Raw genomic sequence first — 13,004 nt, 5'->3', positions numbered from 1 at the left:
CAAGCCGGCACGATGACACTAAGAGGAGACCCCAATCGGAGTTTTGATGAATTTGGATCTCTCTTGCTTGTAATTGAATGGTCTTGCATTTAAATTAAATGGACATCAAATGCTTTTTAACACGAAAGACCTAATCCAAACCTATTTTTATATCTTTTGTAATCATACGGTTGCCGCTCAAAATCTCATATAATGGGTAGATAAGCGAGCTACTTTGCTTAGTGGGGTTGTAGGAGCGTAGCACGATGCTAAAGTTGATCTGTAACCACAAAAAATAATCAAAGAATTACTGGAACATGTCTAGATCGTGTGATTTGTGGATGAGCAGTTGAGCTCTTTCTATATCTACTAATTGGAATGATCAAGATATTCCTTTTCAGGTGTATTGTGATCGGGCACTTTTCTTATCTATTGATCTAACTGATTACAATATTTCTTTTTGGGCTTGTTGAGATCACACTAATCATGTTGACTGTTTGAAGATTTTATTGATAGTTGATTTCGCTGAATATGTGTCGTTGTCTAGTTGATGAGCTAAGCTATCAAGCGGCATTTTAGCGAAGGTGAATTCGAGCCATATCACATATCAGCACTATACCTCAAATAAATGTGATGCATGTGTTTATCAAAACAGATAGCACTCCTTGTATCATTTGCATTATTTAAGTTACAATACTTTGTGAATTATTTATATTCAATTGTAAAGATACATTAAGTTGTGCAAATTAGGTGTTGAGATGGTTGTCATCTGCCATTGTAAAGTCATCGGCTTGCTAGGCACGTTGTATGCATGTGGAGAAAAACTTGGGGGGCTATGACCATGTGAGTAGAAAAGTACTGATTGTGATTCATGGTTTGATATATTTTTCTCGGCCTCTTAGCTAAGATCAAGTGGTTTATGATTTTTTTTTTTTTTTGGGTGCAAAAAAAGGAAGAGGGGGGTCCGTGGCAGAGCTCCACCGGCGTGGCAGCCCTATCCCAAGTGGTTCATGGTTTGATATACACAGCTGCTGCACTTTTATTAGGAATGGAAAGCTCCTCTTGTTTCTCTCTCCTTAGCAAGCATTGAATTGAAAAACTACGTAGGGCATTTGCAAATGAACATGTGCTTGTTCAACAATGGACGTTGGTTCAAATAATTTATACTATAGGATAACAAGCAATGTTGGGCTCATGTAACACACTAGTAGAATCATGAGGATGGTTTCAATCATTTGACAAACACTTGTATTCATGCTCTGATAATTATGATTAGCTCAAGGAAAGGAGAATTTGATTGACGGATGTGTTCTCATCAATGATTGAAATAATCAAATTAGGAAGTTGATTTACATCCCATAAAGCATAAAGCAAGGAGCTTTAAACCCCATTTTTTTGTAAGCACTTGCTTCATGTTTCATCCTCACAGAATCATAATTTGTACAAAAAATCAGGGGCGGAGCTAGAAATTTCTTGTAGAGGGTGCCCTAGTTTTTATCTAATGACTAATTGTTGAACCTTAATTATGATATAAAAATTTTAGGGTTAAATTTACTGCAGTCACTACAATGATGAAATGCAAATTCTAAAAACACCAAATGTTGTTAATTTAACATTTCGTTAGGTTCATCATCTTTTCTCATAATTCAAAAATTAAATTCTAAATGACTAACAAATCCCTAATAAAAGAGAATTCTTTTTTCCACAATGAAAAAATCGCTTTAATATATGCAATGTGCAATCCTACAGCAAAACAAAAGGAGAAAAATGTATATAATTCTAGTCATTCCACTAATACAAAGAGGATTAATCAAGAAGTGTAAGCTACATGTTTACTAATGAATCTCGAATGAATGATAAGTTCAGTGGTCCTTAAGCTGGACACTATCCTCTCTTTTTTTTGGTATATCAGCTGCTTACACTAATCTCGCATGAGCATTGCCATGAGAGTTTTAAAAAAAAGATACATCCTAGCGGTGAGGGACAGATACATGACAGGTCCAGAGAATCTCTTCAGAGTGGTGAACAGCAAAGGAGGCGATCCAATTCGCAAGGCGACCACTATCCTTAACTACCAAAAATAAATTTCTTTGAGCAAATGGTTGATAACCATTGTTATTAGACATTAACATGAAAAGAAACAAAAGTTTTAATAAATCATCAATCTGAGCTTGTGAAGCCGGACTTGTGAAAATGATAATTTAATTACACAGGTGAACTGGAAGGACACACAATCGTCCAATTAGAAGTGTTTGAGAATTTTGGGTCTGACCCAAAACAATCAACGCAAAACTAAACACGCACCCAAGGCCATTGGGCCAAGCCTAGACCGGTTCAACAAGAAGCCATCAACCGACACCGCCGATGTCAAGGGCCAAATCGAACCCACGCGCTTTTCTTGTTCACGATTCAAAGCTGAAAAATCCCACGAAGGCGGCGGTGGGAGCGAGCGAGGGAGATGTGGGGGAGGAGGCTGGCGTCGCTCCCTTCTCTCCTTCATAAGAAGGCTTCTTCTTCCGGCGGAGGCCTCTTCTCGATCTCCACGGACGCGGCGGAGGTGGCGGGAACGGGTGGCAAGAAACAGAGCTCCTTTGCTCGCCGGGCCGTCCCCATCGTTTTGATCAGCCTCACCGGAGGCGTCGCTCTCAGCACCCTCAACGACCTGGCCATCTTCCATGGCTGCACCAGGTACTACTACTTCATCTCTCTCTTTCCCTGTGGATCCAAATTCGCGTTTTTCTTTTGGCTTAAATTTATCGACCTCTACCTTGCGTTGTGATGATTATAGATCAATTGATACTGTTTCAGAGAGGTAAGTTCGTTTCTGAATTGCAAGAAGGGATACAAGTGAAACCTAATTACTCCATGATGACGATCTCGTTTGGCTAAGGATTTAAGCAATGAAGGGGATGATTTTATTGGTATAGCATGGTGGCATTAGAAAAAATTATACTGAAAAGTGCACAGGAAGCGGGTGTGGAGCGAGTAGAGAGATTGTGAAGACGGTATGACGCCTTAAACAGAAGTTTTCTATTTCTGAGATTTTGGGTTTAGTTTGACCATCTCTTTGTCATATTATCTCCGGCAATACGTTAACTTAATGATCAGCGGTTTCCCAGGCCACCCCATCTTTATCCTGTAAGCCATTATTTGTCTTAGTAATTGTTTCTGCATCCTTGGCATTCATCAGTAATTATTTTTAATCTAGCCTTATATTAGAGTAGGTTTCACGATGCTCTTCTTTCTTATGTCCTTCGAGCCGAAGAAGCTTCCCGTTATTACTAAGCTTTTTTTTTTTTAAGCTTAAAGATCATTCATGGGTATAAAGAAAGGACACCATCTGTTACCTGTAAAAATTTTCTTTCCAATGTTGTGCAATGTGAAATCTAACAAAGTACAATTTATGGAGCTGAATACGAATGCCGTTGCTTATTCATCTACAGTTTCTCTTATTTTTTTTTCTTATGACTAGTAGCGACCTCATGCACCACCCTGTCCTCTCCAATTTTCTTTTGACCATCTTGTCCATCAACATGAATATGCATCATTGGACGTGTTTGTAGTTCAAGAACCCTCATAAAAACATGTTTTTAGTGTATTTTATCAAGAAATAAAATGGACATCAGTTACCAATCTGCCGACCCCACATAATGGTGCAACCCTTTTTATCCAATATCCTCCTGTACATGGAGACATGTGCAACAATCTTCTCGCGTTACTGGATTTTTATTGGCAATTATATTTGTTGTTGGTAATTTAATCAGTAAGCCTGCCTTTTCGACACATCAAACATAACTATAGAAAGGATTCTTTGCAGTATGTTGTGGTGTTGTAGACTGAGAACCTTTCTGTGGACTTTCCTACTTTCTCCCCAATATTAGTTTACCCCTGTAGAGTTGTTCTTGTTTAGTTGTCATGCTGGTTTCTCATTATGCACTTATGGATCAACATAATTACGCATATTGACATTACAATGGACTGGCTCAGGTGTTTAATTTGTATCTATAGCTAAATCGTTGTTTAGCATCAGATACTCCCTCTTCTTTGCACCACAAACTTGTAGAAAAGAGTCTTCCTTTATTTGCTGTCCTATAACGGGCTACTTCTGATGTCGATATAAGCTTTTCGAAATTATCTGCCAAATAGATATTTTTCTCTTATTTCTAGACCTAGAACTGATTTGAGCACCTTTTTATTTGGGTTCCTTTGGATCTTCATTGCATGGGTTAGTACCATCTTAATGATTCTTCATTAGTTTATCATTATGATGTGACTGTTATACCACCTCAAGTGGACTTGTTTCTCGCTCTATCCATGTTTTACAAGATATCCATCTCAATATTGTCATGTTTACTATATTTATCTTTTTTGTTTGGGTCCTCCGTGTTGCCCAACTTTACCACACAACATTGTTGGCTCATTGTTGGATTATAGAATCACACAGAGATGGGTTTGACACTCAGCAACACTACATGCAAAGCAAACATTGAAGCAGGAACTAGTCAGCAGTCTGTAATACCAGCTGATAAGCCCTAACCCATCAAACAAATTGCTTTCTAGGATAAAAGTTATGATCCACAAAGATAGAGAATGTTTTGCAACCCATTCTTGACCAGATATCGACCCCAGTAAATTGGTGGTCAATTTCAGCTTCCATGCTATTTAAAGGCTGGTCTATAGATCAAGAAACTTGCTTGCTTTGTTATGCATTTTAACTTCATTCAATCCAAATGAGCACTTTTACAAGGTTGGGCTGGACTTGAGAAGTTTTAGATGAACTGGAAGAACTCAAGGTTTCATATAGACATTAATCTTGAGGAACAAATTATAGAAGCTGCACTATAGGTGACAGTAAAATCAGCAGTAGATGGACTGAGTAACAATCTCAGTTATCAAAACCAGCATGATAATAATTATATACATGGATTTGGCACCCAACACTGAATAACCAGATTTCACAGTTAATAAAAATAAAACTAAAAGGAACCCTGCAAATGGGAGTTTGGATATCAATTCTGCAGCTGACCAACAAGCAAAGTACTATAATATGCATCATAATGCACCTTTTTTCACATGAGTCAATCATAGAGGTATTCTTGACATACTTCACACACAGCAGTTGTGGTCAACCATGTTGGTTGCTGCAGTCCAGAAAGTCGCTGTCGATTCGTGGCTAGAGAGTTTTATCTAACTCTTGTTAGGTAGATGGTAGAAGCATCTTTAGATTGTATTTAAGATGCAATATTTTGATCCAGATCATGATGGACATGACTGATTTAGATCTGATGCTTCTCTTCCTTCAGATTCTAATCTTCACATAGTGAAACTATGGAAGAAACCCTTGGAGGCTTTAATCTTCCTCGCTTATGGTAATTGTCCTTTGAAGGGATAAAGAGAGAAACTAGAAGTACATAATGGATGAGCGCTGTGGTCTTGATGCCATGTCTGCACGGCCTTTCTTTTATTACGATTAGATTCCGCTGATAGAGGTCTAAGTGAATAAAATATCCTTACAAATAGCATGTTTTGTTAGATCAATCGCTTGGTATAGGTGTAAAATGGAGTTTGCTTGATCCAATTGTCCATTCCAAAAATTTGACCAGCGTAAGGGAACAATTCAACAAATATTGAAGATTGAGATCTGAACTAGCATTAGCATAAACAAAGGAAGAGGAATTTAAAATTCAGTGAGTTTTAATTTTGAAATTCTTTGACAATGAGAATACTTGAGTATGGTGGCATTACAGCAAGGCTGTTCTCAACCTTGATACTGCCCATCTTTTTTACCAATTCCCAGCATTTTAGCATATATCGGATGCACACTGATCTACAGATGGCATTACAACAAAATGGTGTTCTCAACATTGATACTGCCCATCATATTTTCCAATTACCAGCATTAAGCATATCTTGGATACTCACTGATCTAATAGGAGTATAGGACTATTGCTATTAGAAACTTTTTTCATATAATGTATGCATATATATGGGTTCTTCCATTTTATAGCTTGTTGCTACGTGTTCATCATTTGCTGTCTCTTTATAGCTTGCCTTTCTTATTTTTACACATGTAATGTTCTGATTCTTCTTATGAGCATAAGTTTTGATTTAAGGTGTAAATATTGCCTGTTGGAATACAAATTATTCATGCCATTGTCAATCCTTTTGTTTGTGCTTCTTTCAGCAAGGCAATCGAAAAGGCAAGTCAGAATCAAAAAATTGTAGAAGCTCTTGGTGAGCCAATTGTAAGAGGTCCCTGGTATGATGCTACTCTTGCAGTTGGTCACAGAAGGCATACTGTATCTTGCACATTTCCTGTGTCCGGGCCACAGGGAACCGGCATTTTCCAGCTGAAGGCTGTTCGTTCTGGAGGTTTGCTCCTTACTATCTGATAATATATCATATTTTATGAGATTGGCTTCTTCAACTTCTCCCACATGACTTTTTATGCCTCTCTGTATTTGATCTGCATTAAATGTTGTCTTGAATTTCATGTTAATTTTGCTTCTTCAGGTATCTGCATTCATTGAACTCAAGAAGTTTTTAATGTACATTGTAAAATATGGATATGTTATTGAGCATCATATTCTTCTGCAGTAGCAGATTCTTACAACTTCCTTTAAAAATAAATTTGGCATTAAATAATATTTCATAATTCATATGCAGCTCGTCTGTGACATGAGAAGCATGCTGGACTGATGAAATTTTTAAGGGAGTATCTCCTTTGAAATTTAAATTATTGTTCATAATCTATCTATCTTGCAGAAAGACAGCTGAGTACGAAACTCTGAGACATAAATTGTCTATGAGACTACTCGTTCTTTCCAGTATCTTTCATATCCTTTGAGACTAATGTAGGAATAAATGCATTTTTATCTTGCTAATATTGTTTACAAATGTGCACTAAACAAAAAGGAATATATAAGGTTGTTTGCCTACAATTTTAAGGATTTTGCATAAGAAAGGTATATAGGAAGACACCTACAAGTTGGTGTATAGCAAGACAAAACTACAGTGTTGGATTCAAGGAGCAGTCTTCAAAGGGCTCTAGGAACCTGTAAACACACTAGCAGCTGAGTAAATCTTACATGCTTAGTACCCTTGGTTGGTCTGTAATTTCTGATTAGCAGGTGCTCAGGAACAAAAGTGGAGAAGGTGAAAAATTAGGAGGGACTTTAGCTCTCAGGATTCTACAAAGTTTTGTTTATTGAAAAGACTAATTTGCATTAAAATCTTTGGGTTTTTTAGGGCAGACTTGTTATAATTGGTTGGAGTTGGTGATAGTTTTCAACTGCTGGAAGTATTGCTTAGCTGTCAGTTTGCTGAGTCTCTTTATAATTTCTGCATTACATTGCTCTTCAATGGGTATTTATATGCATAATCTTGAAGTGCTCCAACTTCTCGGCTTTCTAGCCTGCCCTTTCCATTTTAAGGAATTTGATGTGGTCTGAGTTCAATAAAGCAAATTAATGGTGGAGAATGAATATTCTAATAAAAGATAAAAGAAGATATAATATACAATTATGGTAACTTGTAGGATCGATATATGCATTGAAGAAGACAATGATCACTATCATTTTGCACTCTCAAAGAATTACTGATACCAGTTTTTAATCTTTTTTTCTCGATATATTTTTAATTGCATAATGTAGATCCTATCATCTTATTTATTGAACATTGTGACTTGTGAGGGTCTGACAACTTGGTTTCACTTTAACTGGCTATGATGAGTTTTAGCATTTTGACTCTAGTTACTTAAATATTGGTTAAAAATAATAAGCAAAGAGTATATCGTATTGTGACTTGTGAGTATATCACTGAGAGAAAAAGATGAGGAAAAAATTAAGGAAACCAAGTTAGAAAACATAGAATAAAACATTTTTTCGAGTGTAGCTATAGCATATTGTTTGGGACCTCCTGTTTGTGGTTTTGGCAATTTAGAGCTAAACCCATCAAAATATAAAAGAATTCAAAAATCTTTATCCAAAAAATTAGAGAATTCAAAGATAAAATGTTAAAAATGATCATATTTCACATAATTCAATGTTTGATAACAACTTAGCAAATACATATGCGTTTGTTCACGAAAGTGTAGTGAGCCTCTTGGATATGACTGCGAAATATATGTGCATGTAGTATCCTTGTTGCATGGACCATGATTAATCCGCGCACAAGGCCCATGTGCCACATCAATAGGGACATCGCACACTGGCCAGTGGCCCACAGAGGCACTAATGTAGTACGTGAGAGCTAGTGCACGGAGCAATCGTTTATGCATGATATGGAGGGAAGGCCATGCACGCAACAAAGAATCCACAGCCCTTGGATATGGTATGTAAATCATGAAAAAAATGAGAGTTTGATACCGTCATACCAAGAACCAACATACATGTTCAACTTATGGATATAAGAAATTTCTAGTCCCTTTTTTGGAATGCAAAATTAATAAAGCTATCATTTTGATCTAATAAAGCATTTAACCATCTATGTTTTAGTAAGTATTGCCTATTGACATTTGCAGATTGAAATGCAAGGAATCCATTTTTTCAATGTTAACAAACAATGCTGAAATTAATAGTAGAAAATTTTATTTTCCGAGTTCTTGCAGAATATGTTCTTTAAAGTTAGGGATTTCTCAAAATATAGATAAGATATTTCTCAAGGATTTACATGCTGGTATCAGGGCCTGTTTGATTTGGGCTAGATCGGTGTGAATATTAGGATGGTCTCAGGTCAGTCCTAAACAACCATTAAAGACAAGAAAGAAAATGAAGAAATAAAAAAAATTAAAGAAATAGTATTCCGGTATACCAGGCTTTCCCAATGTCAAGATATAGTGGTTCTAGTTTGTCCTAGCCGAGACGGAATGGGGACAACCTGATCTAGAGAGACTTGGGGTCCTGGATGCATCCCAAGCCCTTCTCTTTCCAGTCTAGTACGGTACTGCCAACATAGGAAGAATCCTTAATCCTTGGTCTTGCTTACCTTTTAGCATTATAAACCTGAATTTAGAGAAGAGGTTGAAACTTTCTTCCCTTTCTCCTATATTTCCCAGCAACTAATGTCCAAATAGTTCCATTTGATTTAACTTGAAAGCCCCAAATTTCATGCTTTTTGGAGAGTAGATTTATCACAATACCAAGCTCGCCCTTTTATAATCAGAAAAAGAAAATGAGACTTAAGTAGCCAAATATACTTACGGAGATGGAAAAATTACCCATACGTGACACCAATTACTCAGATATTTGTAAAGTCTATCCCACTGGTCTCTTTCAGTTGAGGTGGCCAAAACCTTGTTTAATTTTAGTCAATTTTTCCGAAACCAGCTAAAACCATCAACACTGAGTGAACTTGATTAAGGAAAGCAGAGGAAAAAAAGGGAAAAGCATAAACCACTAGAATTGAGAATTAAACATATCATGACTGTTAAAGGACAGGAATGAGGATGTGATTTGTGAGACAAGTACAGCAAGGTATTTGCGAGTGTAAACTGGCCAAATGGAGAGATCAGCATCTTGCTAGGAAACACAGATGGACAAGGCTAAGTTGCTAAGTCGTCAAGAGGATGTTTTTCAGAGATCATCGGTTGCCTACTCAGTGGAGTGGAATTTTTCCCATTTAAGTGAACTAATATAGTTTATTCTTTATTTATCCTATGATGCGCCCTTTGTAATGAGAATTATATTACTTCTGGTTAGATTCTGACTGATTTTAGCCTTCCATTATCTTCCTTTGGTTTGTTTCTAGAGTTGTATTTAGTAAGTTAAGGTCATTTTGTCTATATGATGTAGGTCTCTCCTCAATCAGTTATCACATTTCTGTCCCATGATGACTTAAATGACATGGCAGCTAACTTAAGCGAAATAGCAGGTGCAGCTTAATAAAAGATGGAGTATAAATATAATGAAATCTATTATCACAGAGTAGGCTAACCTCACGAGTTGATGCCAACCTTAGTTGAATAATTAAAGTCACAGCATTTAGTCTTCAAGCAAGTAGAACAAACTGGATCTGTAGACCTTAGATTGCATCTCAGTAATGCACAGTCTAAGGTAATGTTATATTGCACTTCATGATACGGCATTCCTAGAATGTGAAACCATTAATTTCTTGATATGGTGAGGTCTGTAAAGGTTCAAGCAAAGTTATCATGGACGGGTAAACTTCTTGCTATACATTAAAGAGTTTTTTTCTTCACCAAAAAAGGGAGCTTTCTCAATGTTACTAAGTGTTTGATAAGTTGTCAGAATTTTGATTTAACTGATGAGAAATTCACAACTGGGAAGAGGTCTATAATGCTGCGGTGTTCTTTGATTAAATTGTAGTAGTGGCTACTTTTGTCGATGACGGGGGTAGCCTTTACTTGATGATGATGATGGGTGTTGTGCAGATGATTTGATTGGTTAGTGGTGCTACTGGTAAACTTGTCTGCGACATGTCACTAATGATCATGCAAGCTATTTGGTCATTTAACGAAGCATTTGTTTCTTGAGTGAAAAGAGTGAATTGTTGAAATAGTTAAGAAAATCATTCAAACAATGGGGAAAATAGTGAATAGTTATAACGAGGAACATTGTTAGTATTGTAAGGGAGAATATTGTCAGTGTGCTTGTTGGTTGTCCCATTTGAAGGAAAAGCCCAACTTTGAATGAAAAAAATTCATGATTAATACTAAACGAAGCTCAACTGAGATGCTACAAATATTAATTTCTTTGTTTATATTGATCATTTTCTCTCCTCTTTGTGCTGCAGAGGACACTTGGTTTTCATTTTTGCGACACAATGAGTGGGACATACTAATCATGGAGGCCCTCCTCAATGTCCCTTCAGACAACGGGAGTCATCGTACATTTAGAGTAAGTCTCTCCGACAGTATGGTGCCCCCACCTCCGCTGGAGTGCAAGGAATGCAGGGCTTCAGAATTGCCGAAACCGGATAAGTGAGCTGATTTGGGATAATCTAATGCAACAGGTGCCTTTCTTTATTATCTACAACAGATTTTTTCCTGCTCCCTTCTCGTCAAGCATGCCATGCCAGGAGTATATGTGCAAGAAACTTGGGAAAACTGGGTTTTGGCTGTATGTATACTCATGGAAGTTTTCGATGCAGTGCTGAAGATAATAGGATGTGAATTTAACAAGCAACATTTATTCGGTAACAAATTTTGAATGTTGCCTGCATAAACTTCGAAACATACTATTTATTCTGTCCAATTTTCATGACCAGATATTGTGTTGTTTTCTATTATTTTTCTTGTCTCCAAATAAAGAGAATGAAAAATCCCTCAAATTTCATTATGAAGATGTAGTTAGAGTGATAAAATAGCAGTTAGAACGTTGGGTTTGGATGAGGGAGAAAAAAAAGGGTCCAAGACTAGGCGTCATTCAATCTGGAAAATCCTTCTTACAGGAGAACTTCTAGGCCACATCAGGTAGGTTCTTGCAATGCGACTTGTATACCGAGTTAGGTGTGCATGAACCTAAGAAGAACTAAGCGAATTTGAGAACTGCGTCTTATGCAGAATACCATTTTTAGCACTTATAATGCAGTCAAAATACATCGAATCAAGGTTGACCAAATTAAAAACAGAGATTTGAGACTTGTATTACATATTCCTTACCATCTTGAGAAATGCCACGGTGCCATGTTTGCTCTGAATGCTGCAGCTAGGAAATAGACTTCGAGATGTTTTTACATTAAGAACTTGAAATACTATTCTACCTTTTCATGAGAGAATTAGAGGCATCAACTCTCCCTCAATTTTCAAAGTATCTTATAACAATCATCATAAATATATATTAAGGAGATATATAATCAAAAAAACTTAAGTTAGGTTGAGGTTACTTGCAAAATGCCAAGTCTAACATGAGAGCCCTTCTCAAACGCAACCTTGTCTCACACTTAGCAAATACAATTAATATCAAATATAACAATTCAGGATTTCATCTAAAAAGATTAGTCGAAGGTGTTATTGTTTTTAGTCACAAATACCATAATCGGCTCTTAGTCAATCCAAATAAACCATTGCTGCAATATTTCTTAGTTTACATGGGATGATAGGCCAGATTTATTCTAATACTATTTATAATTAATAATTCATGACCTTATCCAAAAAAACTGGCTAGATGATGTTATTTGGGCTCCTTGACCTGGTATAAGTACTCAAAATTTACTCAGCGCAGAGCTCGAGATCTACTCAGTGCAGAGCTGATATGGGACTAAATATATGCGTCAATAGATCCTCACATAAAGATATAGTGATAAGTGACTAAATGCGTGCGCCATGGATCCTCACATGAAAATATAGCCCTTAGAGTCTTTTACCATGTCAAAATCCACATTGTTTTCTTAATCCAATTAACCTTTGAAAATGCCATCCAAGAGATAAATATTCATAATTAGTAAAATAAAGTTCCAAAATTAGGGAACTTGATGACAAATATGTAAAATAAATAAGAAGACACTCTATAATTACTTTTGGTCAATCGAGAGGTCTTGATGGATCCTATAGTTTTTAAGCCATGACTCTCCCCTACCATTAGTTAATCTATAATTAATAAAATTTACAACTAAAAATTATATTATTATTATTATTAGTAGACTTCCTAGAATATGGTGGTTCTAAAGACATTCCGGAAATTTGTCGGAGGTGACTGGAGCAAACTATTCTTTCCTTCTTCACAAAACGATATATGTTCTTAGATACCTGGAGCTTATTTCCCCAGCAACATATATTAGAAATTAAGTATTTTGGATTATTGTGAAAACCTTACAACAACTACGAGCTTCATCATTTAGAAAACCCTTTGATCATTTTTGTTAAATGTCACATAGTTCTCTAAATTTGTAGAACCAAGAGGAAAGATGAGGATCCCTGCCAATAGCAGCAGGAGTATGCAGTTGAGAGAAAGTCATTAATTCTAGAAGGTACCACATATGATCAGAACTAGAGTTTGCTGTGTCGGTACCGGGCATCGTACCGGTTATCCGGCGACATAAGTCGCTACGGACCTGCGTCGTACTGT

The 13,004-nt window shown here is 36.6% G+C and overlaps 1 protein-coding gene across 1 annotated transcript; it reads left to right on the top strand.

The window, feature by feature from the left end:
* The first annotated feature begins 2,358 nt into the window (after window positions 1–2,358).
* LOC103717947 lies at window positions 2,359–11,276 on the top strand. Its single transcript, XM_039119586.1, has 3 exons — window positions 2,359–2,667; window positions 6,164–6,351; window positions 10,732–11,276. Exons 1-3 carry the CDS (start codon window positions 2,438–2,440, stop codon window positions 10,920–10,922), a joined length of 609 nt encoding a protein of 202 aa, XP_038975514.1. The 5' UTR covers window positions 2,359–2,437; the 3' UTR covers window positions 10,923–11,276.
* The last annotated feature ends 1,728 nt before the right edge of the window (window positions 11,277–13,004 follow it).

Source organism: Phoenix dactylifera, unplaced genomic scaffold (assembly GCF_009389715.1).
Source record: "Phoenix dactylifera cultivar Barhee BC4 unplaced genomic scaffold, palm_55x_up_171113_PBpolish2nd_filt_p 000578F, whole genome shotgun sequence".
NCBI lineage: Eukaryota > Viridiplantae > Streptophyta > Magnoliopsida > Arecales > Arecaceae > Phoenix > Phoenix dactylifera.
Note: the sequence above shows the minus strand (reverse complement) of the source record. Positions and strands in the feature narration are given on the sequence as shown.